This window comes from Sander lucioperca, chromosome 19 (assembly GCF_008315115.2).
Source record: "Sander lucioperca isolate FBNREF2018 chromosome 19, SLUC_FBN_1.2, whole genome shotgun sequence".
Lineage (NCBI taxonomy): Eukaryota > Metazoa > Chordata > Actinopteri > Perciformes > Percidae > Sander > Sander lucioperca.
Genome location: NC_050191.1, coordinates 7,125,169 through 7,151,451, shown reverse-complemented (window position 1 = coordinate 7,151,451; position 26,283 = coordinate 7,125,169). Strand labels below are relative to the sequence as shown.

The window sequence follows — 26,283 nt, the reverse complement described above, 5'->3', positions numbered from 1 at the left end:
AGCTCCTTGCCAAGGACGTATGCTTAAACACAAGACTCCCAAGGCCTGTAAACATTTTATTTTAAGCTTATAAAATAAAGAAAAATATGTGATTACATTTAGTGCTTTGTGTCAAAGCCTGAAAGTCATGTCAGTTTTTTTTTTTTTTTTTTAAATGGCTGTGATTTAGTTGAACGCTTTGTAGTCATTATGTGCATGACCTGATGTATGATATAGTCTTAAAATAAAATGTATACAGAGACGTGACAAGATGAGCAGGGAGATGTCTGACTCAATTTCACCACATGTAGGTCGGCGTCAGTGAACTGTGATACAGAAGACTCGTGATGGTTGACTTAATTCGGATGAGAGGAAGACTGTGGTGTGTGGTGTGTGGTGTGTGTGTGTGTGTGTGTGTGTGTGTGTGTGTGTGTGTGTGTGTGTGTGTGTGTGTGTGTGTAACACAAACTCACTGAAATCAGCATGTGAAAACGTAAAAGTACAATTTTATGAAAAAATTCAAAAAAAGCTAAAGAAATATATTCAAAATGCATTAGGTCCAGAGACCAAACATCTATCATCTTGTGCTCATAAGGCATTGTAAACACATGATGATTAGTATAATCAAGACATAATATAATAAAAACATAAGTAAGCTCAATATTGCTGGGTGTGTTAATATTTTATGCGGTAAATGTATCCTTAATGAGATGATATAAAAGTTAATGTCATTTTCTGATGTCTGGATGATTGCATTGTAAGAAACAATTACTCAGGCTTCCAATGGGCTCTGCTGGTATAATAGATCACAATGCACCTGCAGTAATGTGTTATCAAAGTTGTAGACACCATTGTTCTGTGATGTTTTCATTTAATTATTTTAATTCACTTAACAGGTTTCTGTCACTTTGACTCCACACACACAAAAAAAAAGTGAGACAGTGACCACAGGACTCACAGAAGTGTGTGTGTGTGTGTGTGTGTGTGTGTGTGTGTGTGTGTGTGTGTGTGTGGGGACAGGTAATTAGTGTGTTGAATCAGATTGCTCTCGTTATCAATAAAACCCAGAGGAGCAGAGAGCCACAAAATGTCTGATGGATCCATACACAAGGATTAATTCTTTAGTGTGAGAGTCACACACACACACACACACACACACACACACACACACACACACACATTATTACACACATTATAGAAAGGATTTCTAAGGAGCTTGACCTTTCTGTTAACGAGTAAGATCCTTATTTTTAAACATAAAAACATCCGCGTTCGCTAAACCCGCCAGACTTCATGTAAATAAACAGTAATTTTAGCATCGTAAAATAGACTTCATTCAAAGTCGACAGAAACAAAATAAAACTATGAAAAGCCGTTTTGGGTCGTCTTTCCGCTTTTCCAACCATCGCAACTCTAGTTCTGGTTGAAATAAACACATAGTTTGCCGATTTACATGTGAAAATATGTTTATACACGCTAATATGCTCTATACACGCTAAAAGTATTGCTTTTTTAAATGGAGTCTGGTGAGTTTAGCGCTAGGGACTTCAGAGCTCTTTCTGGTTAAACAGAAATGTCTCAAAGAGGTTTTAAAGATCTATCTCTGAAGGGATCCTTGCCATAATGTTGTCAGACACTTAGAATAATAATCTGAGCCTGTCAGTGGCAAAACAAGCACGTTTGTGAAGGTAAATACAAGCTGGACAATTGCCCTATTAGCTTACATTGTAGCTTGTTTTTCGCCGCTGCCGACTGCAGCGATCTCGCTTCATACTGGACCAATGTCAAAGATCGTTGTTCCCATCAGTCACTTAGACACAAAAACATAGGAAAATATGGTCCAGATTTAAAAACGGTAGCTACCCTTTAAACGCTGCTGGATGGATAACTAAGAATTTAATTCTTCCTGTGTTTGATATTACTTTGCTCCCATTATTCATCTTTAAAATAGTATGCAATGAACTTTCTACTATGAGTTACACACACACACACACACACACACACACACACACACACACACACACACACCCCTCAACTAATTAATTGAAAGATTTAAATGCTACTGACAAAATCTTTTTAGCTTTTATTACCAGTCATGGAAGGGCTTATAATTAATAGCAGTATTGATAATTTTATGAACAGAATATCACTCTCAAAAGTTAAAACTTCAGAGAAAATCTTACATGGAGAATCTCCTCTAAGTAATTAACAACAGAATTCATAAAAGGCGTCACAGGTATAGTAGCACTGTATGTTTTTTACAGTGCTAATCTGTGAAGGACTGATGGACTGATGAGCTTAATGACACGGGAACATGTAGATATATCTGTATGCGAGTAAAACACACACACTTTACCCTTTCCCTTTGATGTCTGCCTTTATAGAAGCATCCTTATTATAGTATCCCCGTTAGAGCTCCTCATTAAGGAGAAACAGAAGAGCAATGTCTTTGTTTTTCCTTTAGTTGAGTCGTGACTGCAAATTTGTTTACATGTATCAGTTAAAGTATCTTAGGTCTGATTCTAAGACCAAAGCATATATCCTGTCTAACATGATATAAACATCAAGTACAGTAGTCAAATACGCCTTCAGATCAGCTTTAGTCCTCCTTACAAAACTGTGAATGTTTCAGCTCATTCACATGGTGATGGCGTTCCACACCTGCATTTGCATTGCCACGGCAATCCCCTGTGCATAATCCTGCCTTATTTACTGCATTTGCCAGCAGTGGTTCCGTCATTCAAACAGCAGGAGGCCCATTGATTCTGATCTGCACTGTTCATTTGCTACAGCAGCATAATGCTGAGACGCATAGCTACCTTTGATACTACACACTTTCTGCACATGCTTTAGAATAAGTGCTTTTTAATGGCAAGGCAGGTATTGTGAAACCACCTAGGGAAGGGTTGATTGGAAGTTTGTCTGAAAGAATACATACATTTGATCACTTCAGACAGAGGGATAAATGACATGGAATGACAAAACGGGGACTGACATTATGTCTTATGAACAACAATAAACTTTCCCGTCTCGAGTTAAATGATCCAGGAAATTAAGTTTTAAAATCTACATTCTCAGAGGAGATTTAAAATGAATGTTGAAAATGCTGCCGGAGCCTTTAAAGTGATTTGGAGACACAGAAAAGAAGGATGAGAAGAGACGGATAGAAAGGTTTGTTTAACGAACAAGGGAGAGTTAAGTTTGAGACTTAAGAATACAGAAGTGATGATAGTAGCCAGCAGTGTCTGTCTCTGGACACTTTGCTAGAAGACATACGGAGAAAGGAGGGGATACAGATATACTTGATGTCTTTATGCAACATGTCTGCGCCAGTACAACTGTCCCTTAGCAAAAGTACTGTCGGTTCTGATGGCTTTGTATTGTCAGTACACACACACACACACACACACTCTCACTCACACACACACACACACACACACACACACACACACACACACACACACACACACACACACACACACACACACACACACACACACACACACACGTTTCACTATCTTTGTGGGGACACGTCATTGACATAATGCATTCCCTAGCCCCTTACCATAACCTTAACCATCACAACTCAATGCCTAAATTTAACCATTACCCATTTTGGCCCCACAAAGCTGCCCAGACCCCACAAGTATACTGTATTCCTGGTTTTTGGACCCCACGAATATAGTTAAACAAGAACACACACACACACACACACACACACACACACACACACACACACACACACACACACACACACACACACACACACACACACACACACACACACACACACACAGTAAAGTGACAGCAGTGGCCCGTGAAAGAAACAGTGTTGGTGGGCAGTGGTGGCCTAAAGGTTAGAGAAGCGAGCTTGTGACCGGGAGGTCGTTGGTTCAATCCCCCAGACTAACAGGTTAAAATCTGGGTGAAGTGGAAAGAGCAGCACTTACCCCTCCCTCATTACCACCACTGAGGTGCCCTTAAGTGGCCCTTCAGAGGCCCCTCAGTGGCCAGCAGGTCAGACTGTGGTTGTACTGGGCAGCTTCCTGGTATGAACTGTGTGAATGTGATCAGGGTGTTCCTGCAAAAGAGAGGCTTCCTCTCAGTAAACCTTCCCTGAATAAAAACAGTTCTGCCATATTTTTGTGCTCCTTGCAACTGCTGTGTAAGCAGTTTTTTTCTCAGGAACTGTGGGGTTTAGAAGACTAATGGTTTGTGCCATGTTAATGCCACAACAAACCTGCACACCACATACTGATTGGTTCAACCAGGAATGAAAGATGATCTCAGGAGAGCAAAGAAAGAGCTGCTGGCCAAGAAGTAAATTGTGCAATCATTAAGGTACACGGATATTATGTTTTACTAGATTTTAGTGAATTTAATTTGATTGATCCAGCACTTGTGAGCTCAGCTTCCACATTAGGGAAATTCAGGCGGTGGTATTCAATATGCAATTTTTTTTAAAAACAGTCTTTCTTGTTTCTGCAGCAGCAATTAGAACTTGGACATGGCACCTGTAAGTTTTGGTGATCAAAGAATACTAGTTTGTTACTAGTAAGGGTGTGTATCCGATACAAAAATGGTATAGATGAATTTTAACAATACGATAAAGCTGATAGAACTGCACATGGCTTCAGTAACTATGAGGAGTTGGGGACAGTTAGAAGTAGCATTAATCAACCAATCAATCAATCTTTATTTATATAGCATAACAAAATGCAATTCAAAGTGCTGAACAGTGATTGAAAAACACCAGACAAGAAAAATGAATAATAATAAGAAAAATAAATAAAAATGGATTTAGAGACCAATGCACACCAAGATGAATAAAAAAGGAATAAAATATATTTAAAAAAACAGTGAAATGTTAAAACAATATCAAACATAATGTAAAACCAGTCCCTCCAGAAAAACGTGATTATGCGATCGCATAATTCAATGCATAATCAGCCAAAGTCCGCATATTTATGCGGGAGCCGCATTTTTTCAAATACGCCGCACTTTCGCCGCATAAATTGCTGATTTCCACGTAAAATACGCGGGGCTTGCATGATTTCATAATACCCGCATTTTCGTTGCAAAAAAAGTCACATATATCTTAGTAGAAAGTTGTTGCGTTTACAAGAGCAGCCATTTCCCCTGTTGCCATGGGAACGTTATGAAGTGACGTAATTACGCGACGGGAACATAATTGAAAAGCTGCAAACCCCGCGATGAAGCCATGATGGAACCGCAGTTTTTGCAAGTTCCCGCAATTTCATCGCATAAAATTGAATAAATATCCCGCATATTCCATTGCATTTTTTAAGAAAACGTGCCGCATAATCAAGGATTTTTGCCCGCAACAATCACAAAAAAACTTTTCTGGAAGGACTGTAAAACCGTATGAGTCGTTATAAAAATAATTAGCTGCTGTCGCTAGAGTTACTTTCCTTTTGCTGACTAAAGCCTGTCGGAGCATAGATGGAGCCAAATGTCTGGGTTTTCTGATGCATATCAGTTAATCTGCACACCCCAAAAACTGTATTTAGCATGACTTTACTCAGCATTACTCTCTGCTCTTCTATGTCCAATAGCTGGAACAGTGTGTACCCTTCATCTCAAATCTGACAAAATATGACTGTAGCTTACTAAGAGTCCCACTGCAGGAGCCACACAGGTCACACTGCCATTTATTTCTATACAAGCAGCTAAGCAACATTTTTAAATCTATTTAAAGGGAAAGAGCCACAGTACAGGGTTTATGGCCCTCCTGTGACTCCATGTGTCAGAACTCAAAAGCTCCAAAACACAGCTTACGATCATAACCTATAGAGAGTGTGACGGGGAAAAGGAAACGCAACATTTCCTGTATGGAGAAAACTATAGGTGTCGATTTTTGCCATTTTAAGCTCAAAGACCAGAAATTACAGGTTGTCCAGTGACATATAACAACCAGCCAATCACCAAAAACAAGATAAAAAGATGCACTTTCATCTACAGAGGTCTACTCGGGCCATTATCTCATCGATTCATCTTGCTGTAGCCCTTAATTAGTTCTCTGCTAGTCAGTTTCCTGTTCGCTCTGTAATGGATTTAATGTTGCAACGTCAGGAGACTTTACTCCTCGCCTGCCAACTTCATCAGGTCCTCTTGCAGGAATGAGATAACGTCACACAACTGCTGACTCAGAGGGTCATTGTCCAGCAGTTTAAAGCAGTGATGGTGACTTAAGTCACACAGATACTGCAGGAAAACTGCTGTTTGCTCACTTGTCCTGGTAAAATGAAGCTGAAATATTTCTGTTTCACTCTTCTAGCAAACTGAACTGCAAACAGACAGCGGGTAGTAGGAAGCATTTCAGCTTAATTTTAATTAGAAAGAATAAGCAACACAATCTAACTACTCAATCAGTCATTCAGACTTTGGAGGAGAATGACAGGACACATTTTGCCTGGCATATAATTTGTTTTTGCACAGGGCGGAGTCTATTGTCCTATCTCTGGTCGACAGCAGTGACTTATGAGAGCTGTCAGTCGAGCACGAAAACTTCATTTGACTCTGGAATCCGTTCATAAAGACGTGAAGAGAGAAAGGGAGCGAGAGAGATGAAGCTTCATTGTTCTGCTGCTGAGACAAATGGCTTTTAAAACTTACATTTTTTTGTTATTATTTGCCCCATTCAGACAAAACTGTCTAGAAATAGAGGCATTGTATTTTTAGATGCTGCAGACTTTATCACTGCCATTTACGGCAATGTTTCTAAGGATCTCTTTCTTAACTTGGAGGACGTTAAGCCCTTCACTGCTCTCTATCAGATTGGAATAAGAGTGCAAACAACCAACAAGGGGCCTTACATTTCATCAGCAGATTTTTGGTGTTGATAAACCTTTAAAAATCTGTTGATGTAGCAAAGGACAGAATAACTAAAGATTTGACACACACACACACACACACACACACACACACACACACACACACACACACACACACATCTTAAAACATCTACAGTAATGCTAGGAGCTCTGTGAGGCTGTATTTAGAGCTAAATACTGACAACATCATGCTGACTTGCTTACAATGACAATGCTAATATGCTGATTTTTTAGCAACTACAATGTTACCTTGTTCACCATCTTAGTGTAACTAACTAGTGCAGCATGCTTACATCTAAACACAAAGTACAGCTGAGGCTGTTGGGAATGTCATTACTTTTGCAAGTATTTGGTCATGAAATGGTACCGGACAGATTCAAATTTTGACCTGATGATGTTGCTGGATGAAAAGTTGATGGGTCACCACTGTGATTACAATTCATCCTTTGGGAATCATGAATGTTTGCACCAAAATTGAATGGCATGCCATCAAATAATTGATGACATATTTTAGTCAGGACCAAAGTGATGGCCCAACCAACATGGCCATCTCTTGATCTACGTTGCGAGTGTGGCTAGGAATACAAAGTGAGAATACAGCATCACTCCACGCCAGTGGCGAGGTCAGTGACTCAAGTCTGTTCCGTGCCGTCGTCCGTCCGAGGGGCCGTCGTCCTTCATTTTGGCTGATTTGACATGTATAATCGGCGGGGCGGGCACTGCCGGCAGTCAGACTCAAATGACCCATCTGATTGGTGGAGTGCTAACCCGGAAACGGGGAGCGGGATGAGCGTGACTAGAGTCTTACAAAATCTGACGAAAATCTTTTAAACTGACCTTTGTCGATCTGAAATGAAGACAGATTCAGCAACTGCATGGCTTATTTCTCACTTAAAATGTTTTCAGAAACACATTTCGGTGAACAATTTTAGTACAATATCAGATCGTATTCTGAACAAGCCGCCATGACAGTCCGGCTTTGAATTTCCGGAGAAACCAGACCCACGTGATTCGTCCAATCAGCTGCCGGTTTTCATTTTTAGGCGACAATACAGATTAGCACCGCCTGCTGTTATGGAGACGTATTACGTCTCGTCACTTTGGTGTGTTCTGAGGCTGCCGAGGGTCGGCCGTCTGGTCTGTGTGTCTGCAGCTTTAAACCAGCAAAGACGTAACTGTTTTCAGTATTAATTATCGCCTGCTTCAATACAAAAATATCTGCCTGAACTTTGGAAAGTCTAATCCTCCCTGAAGTGAAAACAGGAACATTTCTGTATTGACTTTGTCTTTACCTGATTCACAGTTTGTAGGAGGAGACATGTATTCATGAGTAGTTCTTCAATAAGTGTTCATTATCTCATATTTCTTTCCTTTGTCCCTGTTGCAGAATGCAGAAGTGTCAGTGTTTGAGGTGAACATCCGGTTTGTTGGAGGTCTGCTGTCCGCCTACTACCTGTCTGGCAAAGAGGTAAGAATCATCCGGAAGCTTCCTGTAGTGTTTTCTCATGCCACCTCGGCAGTGAACGAAAACTTTGAGGAGGGCTCTTGGCGCCTGTTGGCTGATCGATAAAACAGATGGCGCAGACCAGATGACGGATGGTGGAGATTGAGTGAATAAATGAGTGCTTTTATATACTCAAAATCTTTAGTAATATCCCTTTTTTAATAGCTCATACAGATAAATGTATCCCATTAGCGAATGCCAAGGTATGTTCTCTTTTTGAGCATGAGTCTATCTCTCTTTTAGTTCGATACCAGTCAGGGTTAAACAATCAGGTACCAGTCAGGGTTAAACATACTGTTCCTCTGTGGTGGCTGTACATAGGTTAAGGATATCGCTACGTTTAATCTATGTGTAAAACTAAATAGATAGTATCGGGTTATTTCGTTTTTCCCACAGGAATGTCCTTGCATGTTGGCTAGAACATTGGTAAAACGAAGGTTGCCTACTAGAGTCCGGATCGGGACGAATTTTTCTGTCCGAGCCTGGCCCGCGTCCGACAGAGCCGTGACCGAACCCGGCCCGAGCCCGACAGGCATTAAGAAATTTGTGTCCGAGCCCGACCCGAGCCCGACACAGTTAAAATCTCATTTTTTTTTCTCATACTAATGACACATGTAGGCTATGTTTTTGTGTGGAAAGCCCGCTATTATTAAGCAACTGTAGGAAGGCATTCGGAAATGTCAACAGATGAGCGCATCAGCGCACACGGGGCAACAAGCGCACGTTAATAAGCTGTTAAAATGTTCAATGTGTTAACCTTTCCTGCTTGCTTCTTTTCCGACCATGGTCAGAAAACCAGGGGAGACTCGTTACCTCCAGGGCCGAACTTATAAAATGGGGTTAAAATCCCGTTTCTGGTGAGCATATGAATGAACTTGGCTTTCAGTCTTGGGTTTATTTCGGACACCGCACACACTGTGTACAAAACTTAAACTTATTCCACCAACTCTGCTCCGGTCGCATACAACACGTCTGCTTCCTCTTTCTCTATCTCTCTTCTGCCCACTTTCCACACAGACAGACACACGCACGGAGCTCTCTTAAAGGAGCCGCAGCACCATTTTACGGCAAATGCCTTATCGCGCTGATATGACCGAGCCCGACCCGAACCCGACCATAATTTCTAAATATCTGTACGAACCCGGCCCAGCCCGTCGGGACCCGTCGGGCTCGGGTCGGGTATCCATGCCTTATTGCCTACAAGGTGCCTCAGATATTGAAAACTGCCATTATTTCACTCTCGTACTTTTAAGTTTTGTAGACTTCCTTTTTTGAGGTGAAAAGGAAAAGAAAGTTGGTACTCGATCGGCCTTGGGGGGAAGACTATGTTCTGAAGTGTCAAATTATTGCTCCAGACTTGCTTTATTCAGAAAAATGAGAGAGGAGAGGGATTCCACGGGGCTTCTCGTTTTACTCATAGCGCCAGTCCTGCTGTGTCTATGTGTGTATGTGAATCTGCTGTGAAAATTACATCAGCAGGGTGTTACACTTAGATCGTGTTCAACTCTGCTATTGCAGGGATTTTGTGTTAAACTTACTTTTCCTTTATATCGTCTCTTAATCACACCCCTCAGTCTCCTAATGTATGATAAGACCCCACCAAAGAACTCCTGGTACCTGCAAAGTATTTTTTTGAAAACTGAAAGATCTTCAGAGTTTTATTTCTGTTTCTAGACTGATGTCACGAGGGATTTCGCTCTGAGTCACTTTTATCTCCACTGTTGTTGACACTTCTGCTTTAATCTCTACTTTAATACACAGTCACAGGTACACACACTATCCTAATCTACAGCATCTTTGTAGCGGTGAGTGAACCAGATATGTGAGGCTAAGTGCTTCTTTATTAGCAGGGAGAGATAGTGCAGGAAGTAATCGGACTGGGAGTTCTCTGGTATCACAACCCATTTCGAACCTGAGTGAGCATTTAAGCGCTTCAACACACACACAGAAAATCTAGAGGAACATTATTTCTTATTTGTCAAGTGCTAGATGTTAGAGCTATGGCTTAAAATTGGCAATAAAAAAGCCAAAAATGAACAATAATTGTTACTTAAAGAACATTTACCAAAGCGAAATTGTAAAATGGAAACCGTTACTTAACAAGTTCAAGGTAGTTTAACACCATTTCATGTCTCGACACCTCTGTTGTCGACATCTAACAGCCTAAATATTAAATCAAAGTATATAATCTACTTAGCTAATTCTAAAGAGAGAGACAGAAAGACAGAAAGATAGTCTCTCCACAGTAATTTCAAACCGAAACAGTACTTTATGTGGGTCTTAAATAGCAGTAAGGATACAACTAAAATGTTTTACCTTAATCGATTATTCTGCTGATTATTTTCAGGATTTATTAACTATTTTGATCTGTAAAATGTCAGAAAGCCGTGGAAAATGACCATATTTCACATCAAAATGTCTTTAAGTTACCTTACCTTTGTCCAACAAAAAATATGAAACCCAAGGAACTCGAGTTTACCATCACATAAAGAGAAATAAAGAGAAAGAAAAGCAGCAAATCTTCACAATTTACAAGCTGGAACCAAAGACTAATTATCATTTTTGCTTGGAAAATGTATTGATTGACTAATCCGAGAGATCGGTATGAAGGATTATTGGCTCTGGTTGCTTTGTTGTCAGCCATGTGATGAAGTTCCAGTCGAGATTTGTTTGCTCAACAAGCCAATCACATGCCTAAAAACAAGTGACAAAAAGAGTGAACAATTTATAGAACAATACAAGACAATGCCACAAAACAATTCAACAATTAAAGTTATAGTGCGTAGTTTCCGTCGCCCCCATGAGGAATTCTAAGCAATGACAACAAACTGTCGGCACGTCCACATGATACAAGCCTTCATGATCGCGCACCGCCCCCACCCCTCCTCCACACAGCTGCTAGTAGCCAAGGAGGACACGGAGGATTAAAAAAACATGATGGACTCTTCAGAAGAGGTCATTATCTTCACTTGAGTTTCTGCGTGTTAAAGTCACCGGACGACACAATCTTCTGAACATAGTCATACTGAGAAATACAGAGAGAATTGTGTGGAGCTGATAGTCTTAATTAGCTTTGTAGCAACTCATTTGACAATGGCTTGAATGTAACAGACGTTCATTAATATTAAAAAGTTACGCAATAAAGCTTTAAAAGCGACAAATCGTAGTTTAGCTCAAAGCAAAAAAAACCAAAAGCTTGTTTTTCAGCGTGATAAAAAACACGATTGCATTCCACAATCATGACAAAAGCTGCCTGCAGCTCATCTGAACTGTGTGACAGTGTGTGAAACACTGGAGGCCAACTGTGACTCATCATCAGTTCTCAGCAGTCACTCTCAGCTCCATTTCTGTTTTATGAGAGTCAATCAGTTTAAAACGTCCTCCTGTATTTCATGGGAGCCCTGAGAGGTCGCTCTCCTTCAGCTGCAGGTCAGGGTACCCTGAAGGATGGAGGAGGTAGATGGATGGCATATGGGTGGCCTTGGAGGACTGAAGGCTTTTGATAGACAAGAGGACTGAATGATGCTGGTGGTAGGATTGGGCATCGAGAACCGATTCCTACCTAGTTTCAAAAATTACGATTCCAGTAGAATCGTTTCTTTATTGAAATCGAGGATTTGGTTTCAAATTTGATCATCGCTTCCCAATTTAATATGCGTACATTTTGGTTTCCGAAGCGGCCAGGCGCTTGTTGTGTTGCAAGCCTTGGAGCACAGTGGGTTAGCGCTCTAGTGTGGCTTTATTTTACATTGAAAAAGCTGTAAAACTGCAAACCACCATTGAATCAAAATAAAACTTTCCTCTTATTTGTGAAAATAGGCATGTGACCCGTTCCAACTTCACCCCGAAAGGAAAAATCGCAATTGGAATCAGAATTGTTAAAATCCAAATGATGCCCAACCCTAGCTGGTGGTGTGCCACTGAATGACTAAAGTTGTCGGGCTTAAAGACTGCTGACTGAGAGAGAACAAACACCATCGATGCCTGCTGTGCCCAGTGACTTCAAACTGCTTGTTGTGACCAACCAACAGTCCAAAACCCAATTATATTCAGTTGACAATCACATAAGTCAAAGAAAAAGGTGGAAGTGGGTATATTGCTGTTTGAAACAAATTAGCCATTATCAAAATGGTTGATTCATTTTGTGTTGATTTACTAATCTTTTAATCGACAAATCATTTCAGCTCTCTGTGGAGAGTGGGGCATCCTGTCAATAATAACATCTGTGATACATGGAAACTTTAGCGTAGCCCCTAATACTGTCATTAATGGTAAAGAATTATAGTTTTCTGTGATCAGTATGTATGTTGTTATTCATTGATGTTATTTTGAGATGTGAAACTAGTCCTTTTTAGATAAACCAAAATTTCAATGTCAAAGCAGCAAAATCTATTTTTGCTTTTTCAGTTCAGTTCAGTTTTCCCCTTTCCACATGCTAAACCTCGACCTGTAAAACCACTGCGTTAGGAAACTCTCCTGATAAAAGCTCTTGCAGATAAAGTGGAGCTGTACGCAGGTACATTTTGAGGACTGATGTTTTTATAATAAAATGGATTTTATAATTGAATACGGGTCAGGCATTATGTAACTCTCCATTTGTTGGCGTATCTATTAGATGAGACTGTACCAGAGAGAGAGAGAGAGAGAGAGAGAGAGAGACTCAGCTGAACAGAAAGATTGGTAAAAAAACAAACTTTTTTTTTGTACAAGGAGGATGATGGATTAGGAGACAAAGAGGTGTTTGAGACAGACAGAAGGAGCAGGTAGGGGCGTTACTCTTCTGGTCGGTCCTAGTCTGGCTCTGGCTCAGAGATACCCGGGCTTTTTGATGAGAAGTTGGTCAGTAAAAGTACAGCTGGTACTGGGTGTATGCACCTTACTGCCTGGATTCTTAATGTCCACAGCATGTAACTTCATCTACTGAAGAAAGGGAAGAAGGCAAGGACCGTACCGTAGGAAGGTAGAAAGTTAACAATGTCTGGAGACATGAGAACAAAATAAAAAGCTTCCAGTCCTCCTCCTAATCAAAGCGGGGTGCCTCAAGGAGGGAAGGACAGAGAAAGGACAGACAGCAGCAAGAAAGAAAGCCAGAGAGACAGAAAAGGAAGAAGTAAAAGGAAGATATTAGAGGGGAAAAGAAGGGGAGAAACCTGAAAGAAGTAAGGAAGAAGGTAATGACTGATGGAGGAAATGAATTGAAAAGAAGTAAGGTAAGTATTTGATACATTAGAAGAAAGAAAATGGAGAGGCAGATGCACTACATACTAACTATATATACTAGTAATATGTACTAATCTTTATAGTATGCTGTTTAACAGTTAGTATACAAGAAATCAACATTTAATACCAACATAAAATATTTAATACCGGCACTGTCGGACGTCAATCAAACTACAACTTGAGACAGCCACTTAATTAGACTTAACCAAAAATGTAATGGTAGTTTTTCTATTTTTCAGTGGTGTTCTTGGAGCAGTTTCACCACCATCCACAAGTTATTCATTTTTAAATGTTTCCGGCTGTGAGCAACCCCTATATTCCCTTTGTGCATTTCATAACGAGGAGTTAGTGTACAAAAAATGGCAAACTCAAAAATCAAGCAGTTTTTAGCATTCAGAAAAAAAATATACTCATAACCTTTTAGAATAAGTGTGTGGTGTGGATTGAGGATACAGCTAGAATGTAAAACATAAATTAGGGAGGAAGAGAAGTGGAAACAATTAAGGAGTGCAGAGGGAACAAAAGGGAAGGAACACGTGAATAAATAAGGGTGAAAAGAAATCAAGACTTGAAGCAATACAAAAATGTAATCACTAAACACAATAAAACCCTCAAGTAATCCCTTCATGAAGTGATCGTAATGCTTAAAATTCCAATGACAATGTGCAATAGTCAACAAATCCTTGCTGTGAAGATCTGCATTTAAAAAAAAAAGCTGTCATTCATGATAAGGGGGAGGTTCTCATCCTCCATCCAAACCTGTATTCTGGAATGATTGCAATGAACAGCAATGATGATGCTTAATTGTGATGAAAACTAATCCCAATCTCCTTTAGTTGTGTCTGACAGAGTAATCTGTTGATGGCGGGGATGAGTGTCCCAGCTGCCTCCCACGTCCCTTAGAACAACTCAGATTAAAGTGAAAATCCTGTCACTGGAAAACCAAAGCAGAGGCTTGATTCTCAGGTGCCTTATGGACCTCCTTTAGCCACAGAGAGTAGGTTTTTTTGGTAAAAATCCAACTTTAACGCTGAGGGTGTCATCACTTTATATCACTGATCCTGCTTCTGTCAGCCATAGCAGTTTAGCAAACTCACAGTTCAGCACATGAGAAGAAATGGATTAAATAATTGAGTGATCCTTGGAAAGTGTATCTCTTATAGCTGGAGTCAGACAACCTGCAAATTAAGTTTCATGCTGACGTGTTAGTATGTTTAGTTATTCGAGTCTATATGAATTAAAAGTCTATAGATATTGTACATTGAAAGAGTTACTGGTTGCTGTAATCATCCCTCCTCTCCCAACTGAGATACCTTTTGTAAAAACGACTATCACACACTGTAAAAAATTAGGGACAAAACCCACAGTCCTTGATCCGTACAAGATTGCTTTCTAAAGTTCAGCCAAAGCCGTCAGCTGTCTTTGAGCTAACCATATCGAGTCGGCAAAATGATGGTACTTTTGGTACAAAATTCCCTTCCCAGACAGTGCTTTCTTGCTGAGCCTCTGTGGAGGGATACGTCCTGGTTGTCTGCATAGTAGATTTGTTGTAATGACTAGACTAGGCAAAGAGCTTGGGCTTGACTTGACATAATACCAGCAACAAACTACCACTGCCAGGAAAAAGATATCCACTTGATCGGGCTAACTCAGACCTTTCTTACTAAGACAAAATGTAGGAGTTTATAAATCATAAAGTATACAGGAAACAGAGACTTACTGCTGTTCCGCTGTTTAGCCAGATAATGAATGGCTACTGGCGAACGATGCCACTCAATGTGGCATTCTAGTTGCGAGTTGCTTTCACCTGGAGAAACAGAAACGGTTTGCTTGCTTGTGTGACTGATTTGGTTTGGCACACTTTTGGTTGTTCCATGGATTTCTGTTGCATGAACAACAGGAATTAGCTGAACTTCAGGTTCCTGTTGCCAGGCCTTGATTCATTTTCTTTTTATTGTTCAGTGATGGATCAAATGGCACAGGAAGCTGCGCAGCCTGGCTCATGACAGCGCAGCAGGACTTTGCCAGTTCCTTCTGCTAAATGATTGGTCTCCATTAAGATTGCTTTTCTCAAGTCATATTCACAAACCTCAGCATGCTCTGATCCGCACTTTAATACTCGGCCTTCATGATAAAACCATACAATTACTGATTACTTATACTGTTTCAAGTTGAACTGAGTGGACTGTGTTAGGGGTCCTTGGAGCTTTCAGAACTAATTAGGATTCAGTCTCACCAATGATTTCAGGGTCATTACGGGATGCCAATGCTGCTGTCATGCACCTTTATGTGATTCGACTTTGTTTAGGACATTGTTCTACCTTAATTGCTGAGGCACCAACTTGGCATATCAACATCTGTATTTATCCTTAACAGGATCTCTAATGTTTTGCCATAATCACTTTTGTTCATTTCCCATATTTCTCTGTAGTTCCAAAGTATTTATTCATTCAGGATGAGCATGGTCTTGAAACATGCCTGCATTTCAACACTTCTGCAGTTCCTGATGACAAGTGATCAGAATCAGATTCAGAATCAGAAAAGGTTTTATCGGCACAATAAGTACACTTATGTGGAATTTGCCTTGGTGATAGGTGCATACAGACATGATACAGAGTCTACAAATTTCTATCATGTTCTAACAGTAATTACGTGTAGGATGTTTATAATATAAGATAATGTATATCTCCCAGTCAATAGCTTGCATCTATTGCCCATGTAATATGACATAATGGCAGCATTAAACAGAACAAGAGGTGAGCAAAGATCAATGCAGTAGTGCTGTTGGAACAAATACCGAAATTCGAATATAATTTGAATAGTAAAAAAAATCAATACTATTCGAATGCTGAAATTACTATTAGAATGTGACTTTTTTTTTTATAAATATGTTGGCTAACAGCTAATCTCCCTCTTCAGACCTTGGCCTACCCGCATGTGCCACTGATGTCACGTCTTATGAACATTAACTTAGCGGGAGTGAGAAACACAATGCATTGTGAGGTCTAAGATAACGTTACGCACCAAGTAACGTTAGTACAAGGGGGAGTGATTTTTTTTTTTTAAACCTTTTATTTATCCAGGTAAGTCGATTGAGAACAATTTCTCATTTTCAACGACGACCTGTCACATTCACACAGTTCCACGTCCATAGCTGGAAGCTGCCCAGTACAACCACAGTCTGATCTGCTGGCCACTGAGCAGCTCCACTGGAGCGGTTGGGGTTAAGGGCCTTGCTCAAGGGCACCTCAGTGGTGGTAATGAGGGAGGGACAAGCGCTGCTCTTTCACTTTTCCCACCCTATCCTGCCGGTCACACAAGAATAAGACATTCACACTAGTGTGAGTCGAGGCTAGAACCATTGAAATGTTTCATGTCCAAACAAACTGAAGTGAGTTGTGTGCTGTCAGCAGTTTGTTCACTCTGTGCAGTGTGATTCATAACATTTACTGTTAGACCAGAGTGGATAATGAGCAATGAATAAAATGAGGTTAAGCTAACTGTGGGCTTTCTCTAGCCTCGGATTTGAGTTAGCCCATGGCTAAGAAACACAAGTGTAAAAAAACCTGGCCTCCTCAGTCCACCACTGATACTAACTCTGCTTCCCTTCCTTATGTGTCTACCTCTGGCACTACATGGACGTGTTAAAAATACCGATAGCAAGCACCCCTCTGGAACTACATAATAATGTTCTTAATAAGTGAGCAAGACTGAAAAAAATAAAAAAAATAAAAAAATCTGTGTGCAACTTTACCACGAGCACAGTCTCACATGTTGGAATTTGTTTAATTATAGGGAGGGAATATGGTGTCTGATATGCTGAAATGTGGTCTTCCTGTCCTGTCTCAGTTGCCCTCATTTGTCCTCAATTACCATGCATCACACCATAATTAGACAGAGCCAAAAAACACCAAAACCAGATGCACATGTACCCGAAACACAAACTACGACTGGAGGCTGTGTTGACAACACCAAATGAGATGAGTCAGGGAATTATCTAAGACGCATGAAGAAAGAGGAACGTGGTCCTGCTCTTGGCTGGTGGCTCGGATAATCGAAAATACAGCAGAAAGAGGAGAAGAAGAAGAAGAAGAAGTGGATGACAATAGGTGGATGACTGGCATTACAAAAATGGTTTTACATTGAGGAGAGGAAAAATTACTTGGTGAGACAGGAAGCTGCAGGGGAATATTTCCTTGTCTACAACATTAGTTTAAAGTATTTCATTAGAACTTTTTTCTGCAAGGCTTACAAGCACATACATTGCAGAAGAAGAAGGCATACTTTATTGATCCCTGTGGGGAAATTACATATATATATATTTTTTTTTTTTTACATCGTGGTAGGATTTAGACACGAGACTCCTCTTAATCCCCGGCTTCAACTGAATGTACACCTACAGGCAGAATCCCACAAACACACATGCATGAACCGAGAGGCAGCCAAGAGCGAACCCTGACAGACCGCCTCTGGGACTGTGACGTCCAATCAGACACCTATCAAGTGTGATACACACACATCTACAGCTCTCTATTTACTCCATCCCACTTCATTGTGCAGCCACTGGATAGAGGGAAGAGCAGGATAGAAAGCTGGATGAATATCTTGACACTTTTATACTGCTCATTTCATTCATTATTTAGTGTATTATTTTTGTAACTCAGTGGATAGAGCAAGGCACTTACAGACAGGGTTAGAGTTTGATTTCCATTGGGACCTAAAAAATTCTAAAAATACATGCAAGCCTGGCACTGCAGATAACTTTAGATAGACTTAAAAGCATCCACCAAATGGTGAATTCTTGTATGATTGTCATACAATTTTCTTATTCACAGAAATGTAAGTGAAGGTGTACGGTTTTCATGTTACTCTACAAAAAATGACTGCTTTTGTGATAGCTTTTTTTTTTTTTCTCTCTCTATAACAATATGTTGACACTGAGCACGTTTGGTTCAGTTTTTTAAAAATTCAAGCACTTTGCATGTTACTCCCCATGTTCTTGTTGATTCCCTGTGGACGTTTTGGAGTTCATAAACATGAAAGTCAGGTGAATTGAAAACTCCAAACTGCACAAAAGAGCTTTGAATGTATTTATGTTCATAGACGGGTGACCTGTCAAGAGTGTACCTGTACCGTTTGCTTAATGCATGGTGGTATAGGCTTTAGTCCCTCCATGTTCAGTTCAGTTCAGTTCAGTCACTTTATTATCCCAAATGGGAAACTTGATATGCAGTCAGGAGTGAAAGATAAAAAAGAAACACATTTAAGCAACATACAAATAGAGGCAACAATACAAGACATTAGTACAAAAAAGGTTTCCTGTATGTAATACACACAACACAATTTATCACCACTGGAACAATCTCTAAAAACAAAACAAAAAAGTACATAACATGTGCAAATTAAGCTGAGTTATTGCACATGGGACAAAGGAGTTTTTACTCCTATTGCTCTTGAACCGGGGTACTCTAAATCTGTGACCTGAGGGGAGTATTACAAACTCAGAGTGAAGGGGTGGTTTGTGCAGTCTAATATAGACTATATTGCAATATTGCTGGTCAAAGATAACCATCAAGGGGGACTGTGGGAAACCTATCACATGGCCAGCCTTCTTTACAATATGGCAGAGGTGGTTTTTGTCCCTGATGTTCAGGTTAGCGTACCAAGCTAACATTGCATCACAATTCACATCAAACTTCAGGTTTTTAATCGATGACGGTTCCCAGATACTTGTACTGTTCAACAAACTCAATTTCAGTTCCCTTAATGAAAGCCTTAGATGGTGGGAGGGATACTTTCCTAAAATCAATGATCATATCCTTCTTTTTTGTGGCGTTTTAATTGGAGTTGTTCCTGAAAAGAACTACAAAGACATAGAAGTTCTATGGGAGAGTTTCCACCTTTGCTTCAGTTTTTACCTTTGTAAAAACAATGCAGTTGAAACCCAGGAGGTGGCAGACGCCCACACTGAGATGTCTAAAAATGTGAGTGTAGGAGTGACAATGTAATTCAAAAGACCTACAGGAAATGAGCCCAATGTTTTCTACAAGGTTTCATAGCAAACTGAGAAAGCTGTGACTTAACAGAATGCCAGTAAAGTCTCCACTGTCAAAAAGCTGTAGATGTTATTGCACTATACAGTATATAAATGATGATGTAACTTTGCGAAAACAACAATCCAACATCACACCCACTGTACGCAGCGATTGGCCAGCTGTGCCGAGGTGAGAGAGCAACCAGGGTTTGAACTTCTCTCTCCACCGCTCTTTTTTTTCATTCGTTGCACAACTATTTCTTTGTGTGTACGTCAGAGTAAAACACTATAAACGTATCCTCATAATTAAATATAGCATGTGACAACTGTAAACACATCTGATTTCCGATATGGTGGGATCTTACGAACCACCTGGCCCTCACTCTCACTAGCATAACTGCATGATTTGATCATTTGGATGGATTTATTATAGATGGATGGAGCTATCTATATTAAGCTATTTAAACTTTACACTTTCTATTAATACCTGGCTCTGATACAGACACAGTTACAGGCAGGGGCAAGCTCATTGACACAGTGTAATCCCATCTCTGACCTCTCGCTGTGCAGGTCAGCACACCAACCTGCACTACTGGCCACTGACAGCTGAGCCATACACACACGGTGTTGTAGTGTGTTGGGCAGAGCCGACAGACCGCTTCTATCTTCTATCCGCTATCCTCAGGAAATCCCATTTACTCAGTGAGAGAATCGGCTTAGCTGGAGGGACAAAAAGAGAAAAAAAAAAAAAACACCCTCATTTCTTTCGCCCTTTTGGCATTCTCTGCTATCATCCTGCTGTGCCCAAGTAAAGCCCCTTACATATCTACGCACACACACACACGGGCAAGTAAAGGTTATTTACCAACCTTGGAGAATGAATTTTCTGGATATCTATCTTAATCTCTTTCAGACTGGACTAATCTGCTCTGAGGAGTGGGAGCAGGGCTACAGATGGAAGGAGTAGGATTGAGGGCAGAGAAGAGGAAATATTAGGGTCTGACCAATATGATGCACGCCGTAACTCCGTCCGTTTCACCTCAAAAGTCCACTCGTTCTTCTTTTGTTTCTTAATTGTTCATCTCATTGGTTATATTGCTGATATGCTGAATAGTTTTGACGTGACTAAAAAAAAAAAACGTGGAAACTTTGCAGAACACGATTCAAAACGCAGTAACGAACACACGTGACATAAATCTTACTGCATGTTGTCCCGGTGCTTACTCTGAGGTTTCCCTACACGTGGGGATGCAATTCTTTCGGACCTGCAAATGTTGGGTGGTTTTGCTTGACTCATGAATTAGTCATCCAACTTGTTGTGAATTATTTTCTCTGTGGATCCAAAATTAATAAATCTACCAATCGTTTCAGCACCATCCACCCAACATTGTATTTTCCATGCCAGAAATGTGTGCAGTATAAATACCATGAAGTGACCAGTATCAAAAATGCATCAGGTTTGATTAAAGGAGTGACAGGTAGCCTGTGTCTCGATTGTAACTGGTATAAACAAAGGCAGGTCTTTGTAGTGCCTCTAAGAGTACAAAGCGCACATTACAGTAGCTTCAAAGGGACAATCCAGTCTAAAATAGAGCTCTGTAGTTATTCCTAGAGCCAGGGGAAAGTCAGTCTGCAGAGCTCGCAATTCCTCGAGTAACTCAAATAATTCGATTACTAAAAATCCTTGATGCAAAAATGATTTCAATAAAACAACAATCAACAAAAGTATTTCTTATCCGATTAATCGATGGAATAATCGGTAGAATACTCGATTACTAAAATAATCGATAGCTGCAGCCCTACTGTCAGGGTCTATTCTGTGTGTTACTCTGTTGTAAAAGTGTTGCTAAAGATAGTTTGGGGTTTTTAGTATAGAGCAGGGGTGGCCAACCAGTTAGGTATAAAGAGCCACAAAAAAAAACGCACCATAGCAAAAAGCCACACAACACATGCACGTCCACACTACAACAGCAACAGTGTCTTCCAGATCTAATGACAGTCATAATACATAGCAGTTTTCATATTTTTTTTTTCTCACTTAGATTGACTCAGTGGGAAACCTGACAGTCTTTGTTATCCACAGTCCTTTTCAGGTCTTGCTTGAACTCGGTTGTGGCCACTCGAAGCAACTCTCTCACTCATCTGTCACTAAAGGGGCTTTCAAACAGTCGGATTCAGCAGTGAAAGGGTTAACGAGGAAGGTGATCTGTGGCCGCTGTTTTTCCTCAGGTTGCAGAATCTGTCCTCAAAACTCTGCTGCATTATTTTCCATTTTAAAATAATTGGCAAATGTATTGGCAGATGCATTCAAATGTGTCTTTTTTTTTTACTTATCTGAAATACTGTATGTTTCAGAAAAGTTAAAAACAACAATCAACCAATGACACAGCCCCCAGCCACACAGTAAGAGCCTCACAGGAGCAGGCAAAGAGCCGCATACGGCTCAAGAGCCACAGGTTCGCCACCCCTGGTATAGAGCTTTGGAGAGCTTAACTGGGAATATGGATACAAATTAGATATGTGATTTGGCTATTTAGATGTATTTAGCAATGTAAATTAACCAGTGTGTTGTCAAATTGCAATATAATTTGTCCCTTTCTTGCTGAAATAAATTAGATAATGACTAGGCTGTTGGCTTAAACACAAGTCACACACTCACAGACATACTTAAAAAGGTACCAGGGATTTGAAGCTGTGCACTTGTAACACTGCCACAAGGTTGTATTTCCTTCTGAGGAAAACCACTTTAGATAAGAAACTCAGTTCAGTGAATCAGTAGATGGAGATGAAAGAGAGAGAGACACACACACACACACACACACACGCACGCACACACACACACGCGCACACACACACACACACACACACACACACACGCACAAACACACACACACACACACACACACACACACACACACACTGATATTGAAAAGGTCATGCAGATATAAAATAATTGATTGGATCACTGATCACACAAGGCTGTAAAAGGGAACAGCAATTTAACGGAGCGAGGGACATTTCACTGTGTGAACATGTGTGTTTTTAAATATATCCACTTGCTTTACACAGTCCATGAGTGATTCATTTCCTGATGTAGATTTCCTTATTCAGTAGATACATTATGTTCTCTAAGAAATTGTCTTGTTTTGACAGGTTTGTTTTTTGAATTTGATGTGTTATCTTTAGGGCTGCAACTAACGATTATTTTCATAGTCGATTAATCTGTCGATTATTTTCTCGATTAGTTGTTTGATCTATAAAAATGTCAAAACATGGTGAAAAATGTGGATCAGTGTTTCCCAAAGCCTAAGATGACGTCCTCAAATGTCTTGTTTTGTCCACAACTCAAAGATATTCAGTTTACTGTCACAGAGGAGAGAAGAAACTAGAAGATATTCACATTTAACAAGCTGGAATCAGAGAAATCTTATTTTTTTTTTTATAAAAAAACAATTTTTTAATTAATCGATTGTCAAAATAGTTGCCGATTAATTTAATAGTTGACAACTAATCGATTAATCGATTCATCGTTGCACCTCTAGTTATCTTGTTGTCTATTCAGTTCCTACCATTATACGCCTCTTTAAAGTTACAGTCTCAAAGATCTCTGTTTTGTTCTCATTGTCGGCACCTTTTTTGGATCTCACTTCTCAGAGATCCAAACCATGTCAGTTGGCCGTTGAACAGAGTCGGTTGTGTTAGCTACTTCTACAAGCGTACCTGGCGAACCAACCACGGCTGGCTAATGGAAAACCCGTCACTAACTGGGCGCAGCTCCTGATACATTTTTTTTTTTACCAGTAATGTCGCCACAGACACCCAGTTTGTAATGCTACAAATGCAAGGGCTTTCATCAGAGGGCCTTAGACTCAATCACCATTGTGTTACCCCATTCGGGAATATACAGTGACTTAAAGTGCTCATATTATGCTTTTGGGCTTTTTCCCTTTCTTTTATTGTGTTATATATCTTTTTTGTGCACGTTATAGGTTTACAAAGTGAAAAAGCCCAAAGTCCACCCCAAAGGGACTTACCATCTCCAACAGAAAACACTGTTCACTAACTGCTCCAAACAGCTCTATTGTAGTCCAGCCTTTACTTCAGAGACAAACGTGGTCACTTTGTAACACACGTTATAATGCTCGCCTAGCTGCTAGCATGGCACGCCCTCATACTCTGCTTCTGACTGGCTAGTAGTCCTTACCTAGGTACTGTCAGGGCACGCCCTCATACTCTGCTTCTGACTGGCTAGTAGTCCTTACCTAGCTACAGTGCATGTGTGACTCCCAACAAAGATGGAACAGAAGTGAGATGCCTCACTCTGTAGCTAAAACAGAGAGCTCAACACACAGGGTGAAAAGAGGAGCTGCAGCAATGTGCAGTACAACAACAATATGGTGTTTTTTTTTTTTTTTATTGAGCCGTGTAAACCTATTCTGATATAACCTCTAAATACAATTATGAACCTGAAAATGAGCATAACATGAGCACTTTGACAGAGATGTTTTTATGGATTATTACTTTAATATTTAAAATAAATCTTTTCAAACAAAGATACCTTGAATGGTTTCTCACAATGGCCCAATAACAACAAATGTACTGGATTAACTAGTGAGTGGTGCTGAATAATGATGAACACAAAGTTAGACTTTAGTGAGGATATATTCACTCACCTACAAAATGTATCAACCTCTGTAACCACAGTACGGCATACAGTCATGTAGTTGATTTTTCATTCAGATATAACTATGAATCTCAAGTTGCACCTAATCTCATTGTCCATGTTAGTGCCCATAGGCTACAGGCTCTGTTCATTTTAACAGTCTGATGTAATGGGATTAGCCTACTGAGCATGCAGCTAATGGACTTGTAATAATCATTGCTGCGTTATACACACACACACACACACACACACACACACACACACACATCTTTCATTCTGGGGTAACTCTAGGATGCAGAGCCATTCTGTCTCAAAAACAGACACACAACCAGAAACACACAGCCCTTCACAGCAGTAGACTGCTTGACAAGGGGAAAATTGGTTTGGTCAACAGGGTCACACATGGGCTGAGTCTTTCTTCTTTCCCATGGCTTACCAAAGCCTTTACCAGCGCTGTGTGTGTGTGTGTGTGTGTACGTACGCCTGCAAGCACACATGTATTTCAGGCAGTCGTGAGACCTGACTTTGTATCCTCCTAAGTACTATACACACACTCGGTCAGAAGAGGAACCAAGCCTTTCCTCCCGCCGTGCTTTAACAGCGGCGTAATTGCTACAGCACACTCTGCTTTATTTTCCGCTCACTTCCCTTTTGTCCCGTGTCTTCTTACACACACACACACACACACACACACACACACAGAGAGCAGGAGGCCATATTGGTCTGTGTGAGATTTGAATCTCTACCAAACAAAATCCAACTAAAGGGAAGAAGTGCTGCTGCTAGCCAAATGTGAGGATTTGCTTACAAGTCCAGCACAAAACCCCTAAAACCTCTACCACCTTCTCCTCCCGGGCTGCAATGGAGAACACACACGCAGGCTGTATTAACACCTGCTATAATACCACCATCAGGGGAAGAAAAACATCATAAACTCAATATTTATTAACTGAACAAGGGAAACTTGCGCCTGGATTGAAGCTAGAAATCAGGAGAACAGCAGTTGTCCGGCCGTAACTCACATCGCAAAGACAAGTTTATTAAAAAAAAAAAAAAAAAAGAACATGCCGCATTTTATTGTTTCTTCAGGAATGAAACAAGAAGTAATATATTAGGAAATATGAAGCCATCAACAGTTGACGTTTATTACCAGTATGAACTCTTCTCCGTGAGGTTAAAAGAGCATCCCTCCTCGCCCTCAATTGGTCCATTTCATGATCCAGCATTTGTCACTCATCTGTTATGAAAAATTAAAAGATAAGATAATATAGACTTTATTAATCCCACACTGGGGAAATTCCTGTGTTACAGCAGCTCAAAAGAAGAAGAAAAAACATAGGAGAAAAAAAAAATAAGAAATAGAAAAAATAGAATTAGTTATAATAATAATATTAGTAATAATACAAACATAATTACACTATAAACACCGTTATATAAACAGACAGTATATATACACAGATTTACAGATAAGTAAGCTGCAGATGAATAGAAATTACATATTACACAGTTGGAGGTGACACAGTTATAAATAAATAAATATGCATAGTGCAGAATATTGTCCAGTGATGGCTCATATTGAAACTTTCCAACAGTGGTGAAGAAACGGGAATATTATGTTTTAGAGGCCTTGGTTTATGCATTAACATTTTTCTGATACTGCTGTATTGTTTACATTAATTTATGATTTCCTCCCTAACTCATCTTCACATTTTATTCGTAGGCATATTCTTTGCTTATATAGACATGCAAATGGCAACAGAGACACTGTTGTATTCTGCTGTGCAGCACAATACCAATCAGCAGCCTGTTTGTTTTGCTTTGTCTGACTGGTCCAGATTAGAGCTCCAACACTATTCAATGTGTCATCTTGAAAAATTCACTGAGTTTGATGGATTATTTATTATTTATTCTTTTAAATTGTGAGTGAATCTCCTTCGGTACTGATAAAGCCAACTTAACACTGTAGAGCCACAGGACAGGTGGGGTGGGGGGTAAAAATTCAAACTGTTTTAATAATTGAAATATTATC

The 26,283-nt window shown here is 40.1% G+C and overlaps 1 protein-coding gene across 1 annotated transcript in view; it reads left to right on the top strand.

The window, feature by feature from the left end:
* The window catches only part of man1a1 (mannosidase, alpha, class 1A, member 1), a 161,582-nt gene that overhangs the window by 71,598 nt on the left and 63,701 nt on the right, over nt 1-26,283 (top strand). The window contains exon 4 of the mRNA XM_031321702.2: nt 8,221-8,301. Coding sequence (XP_031177562.1) covers nt 8,221-8,301 — 81 coding nt within the window. The remainder of the gene's footprint in view (nt 1-8,220; nt 8,302-26,283) is intronic.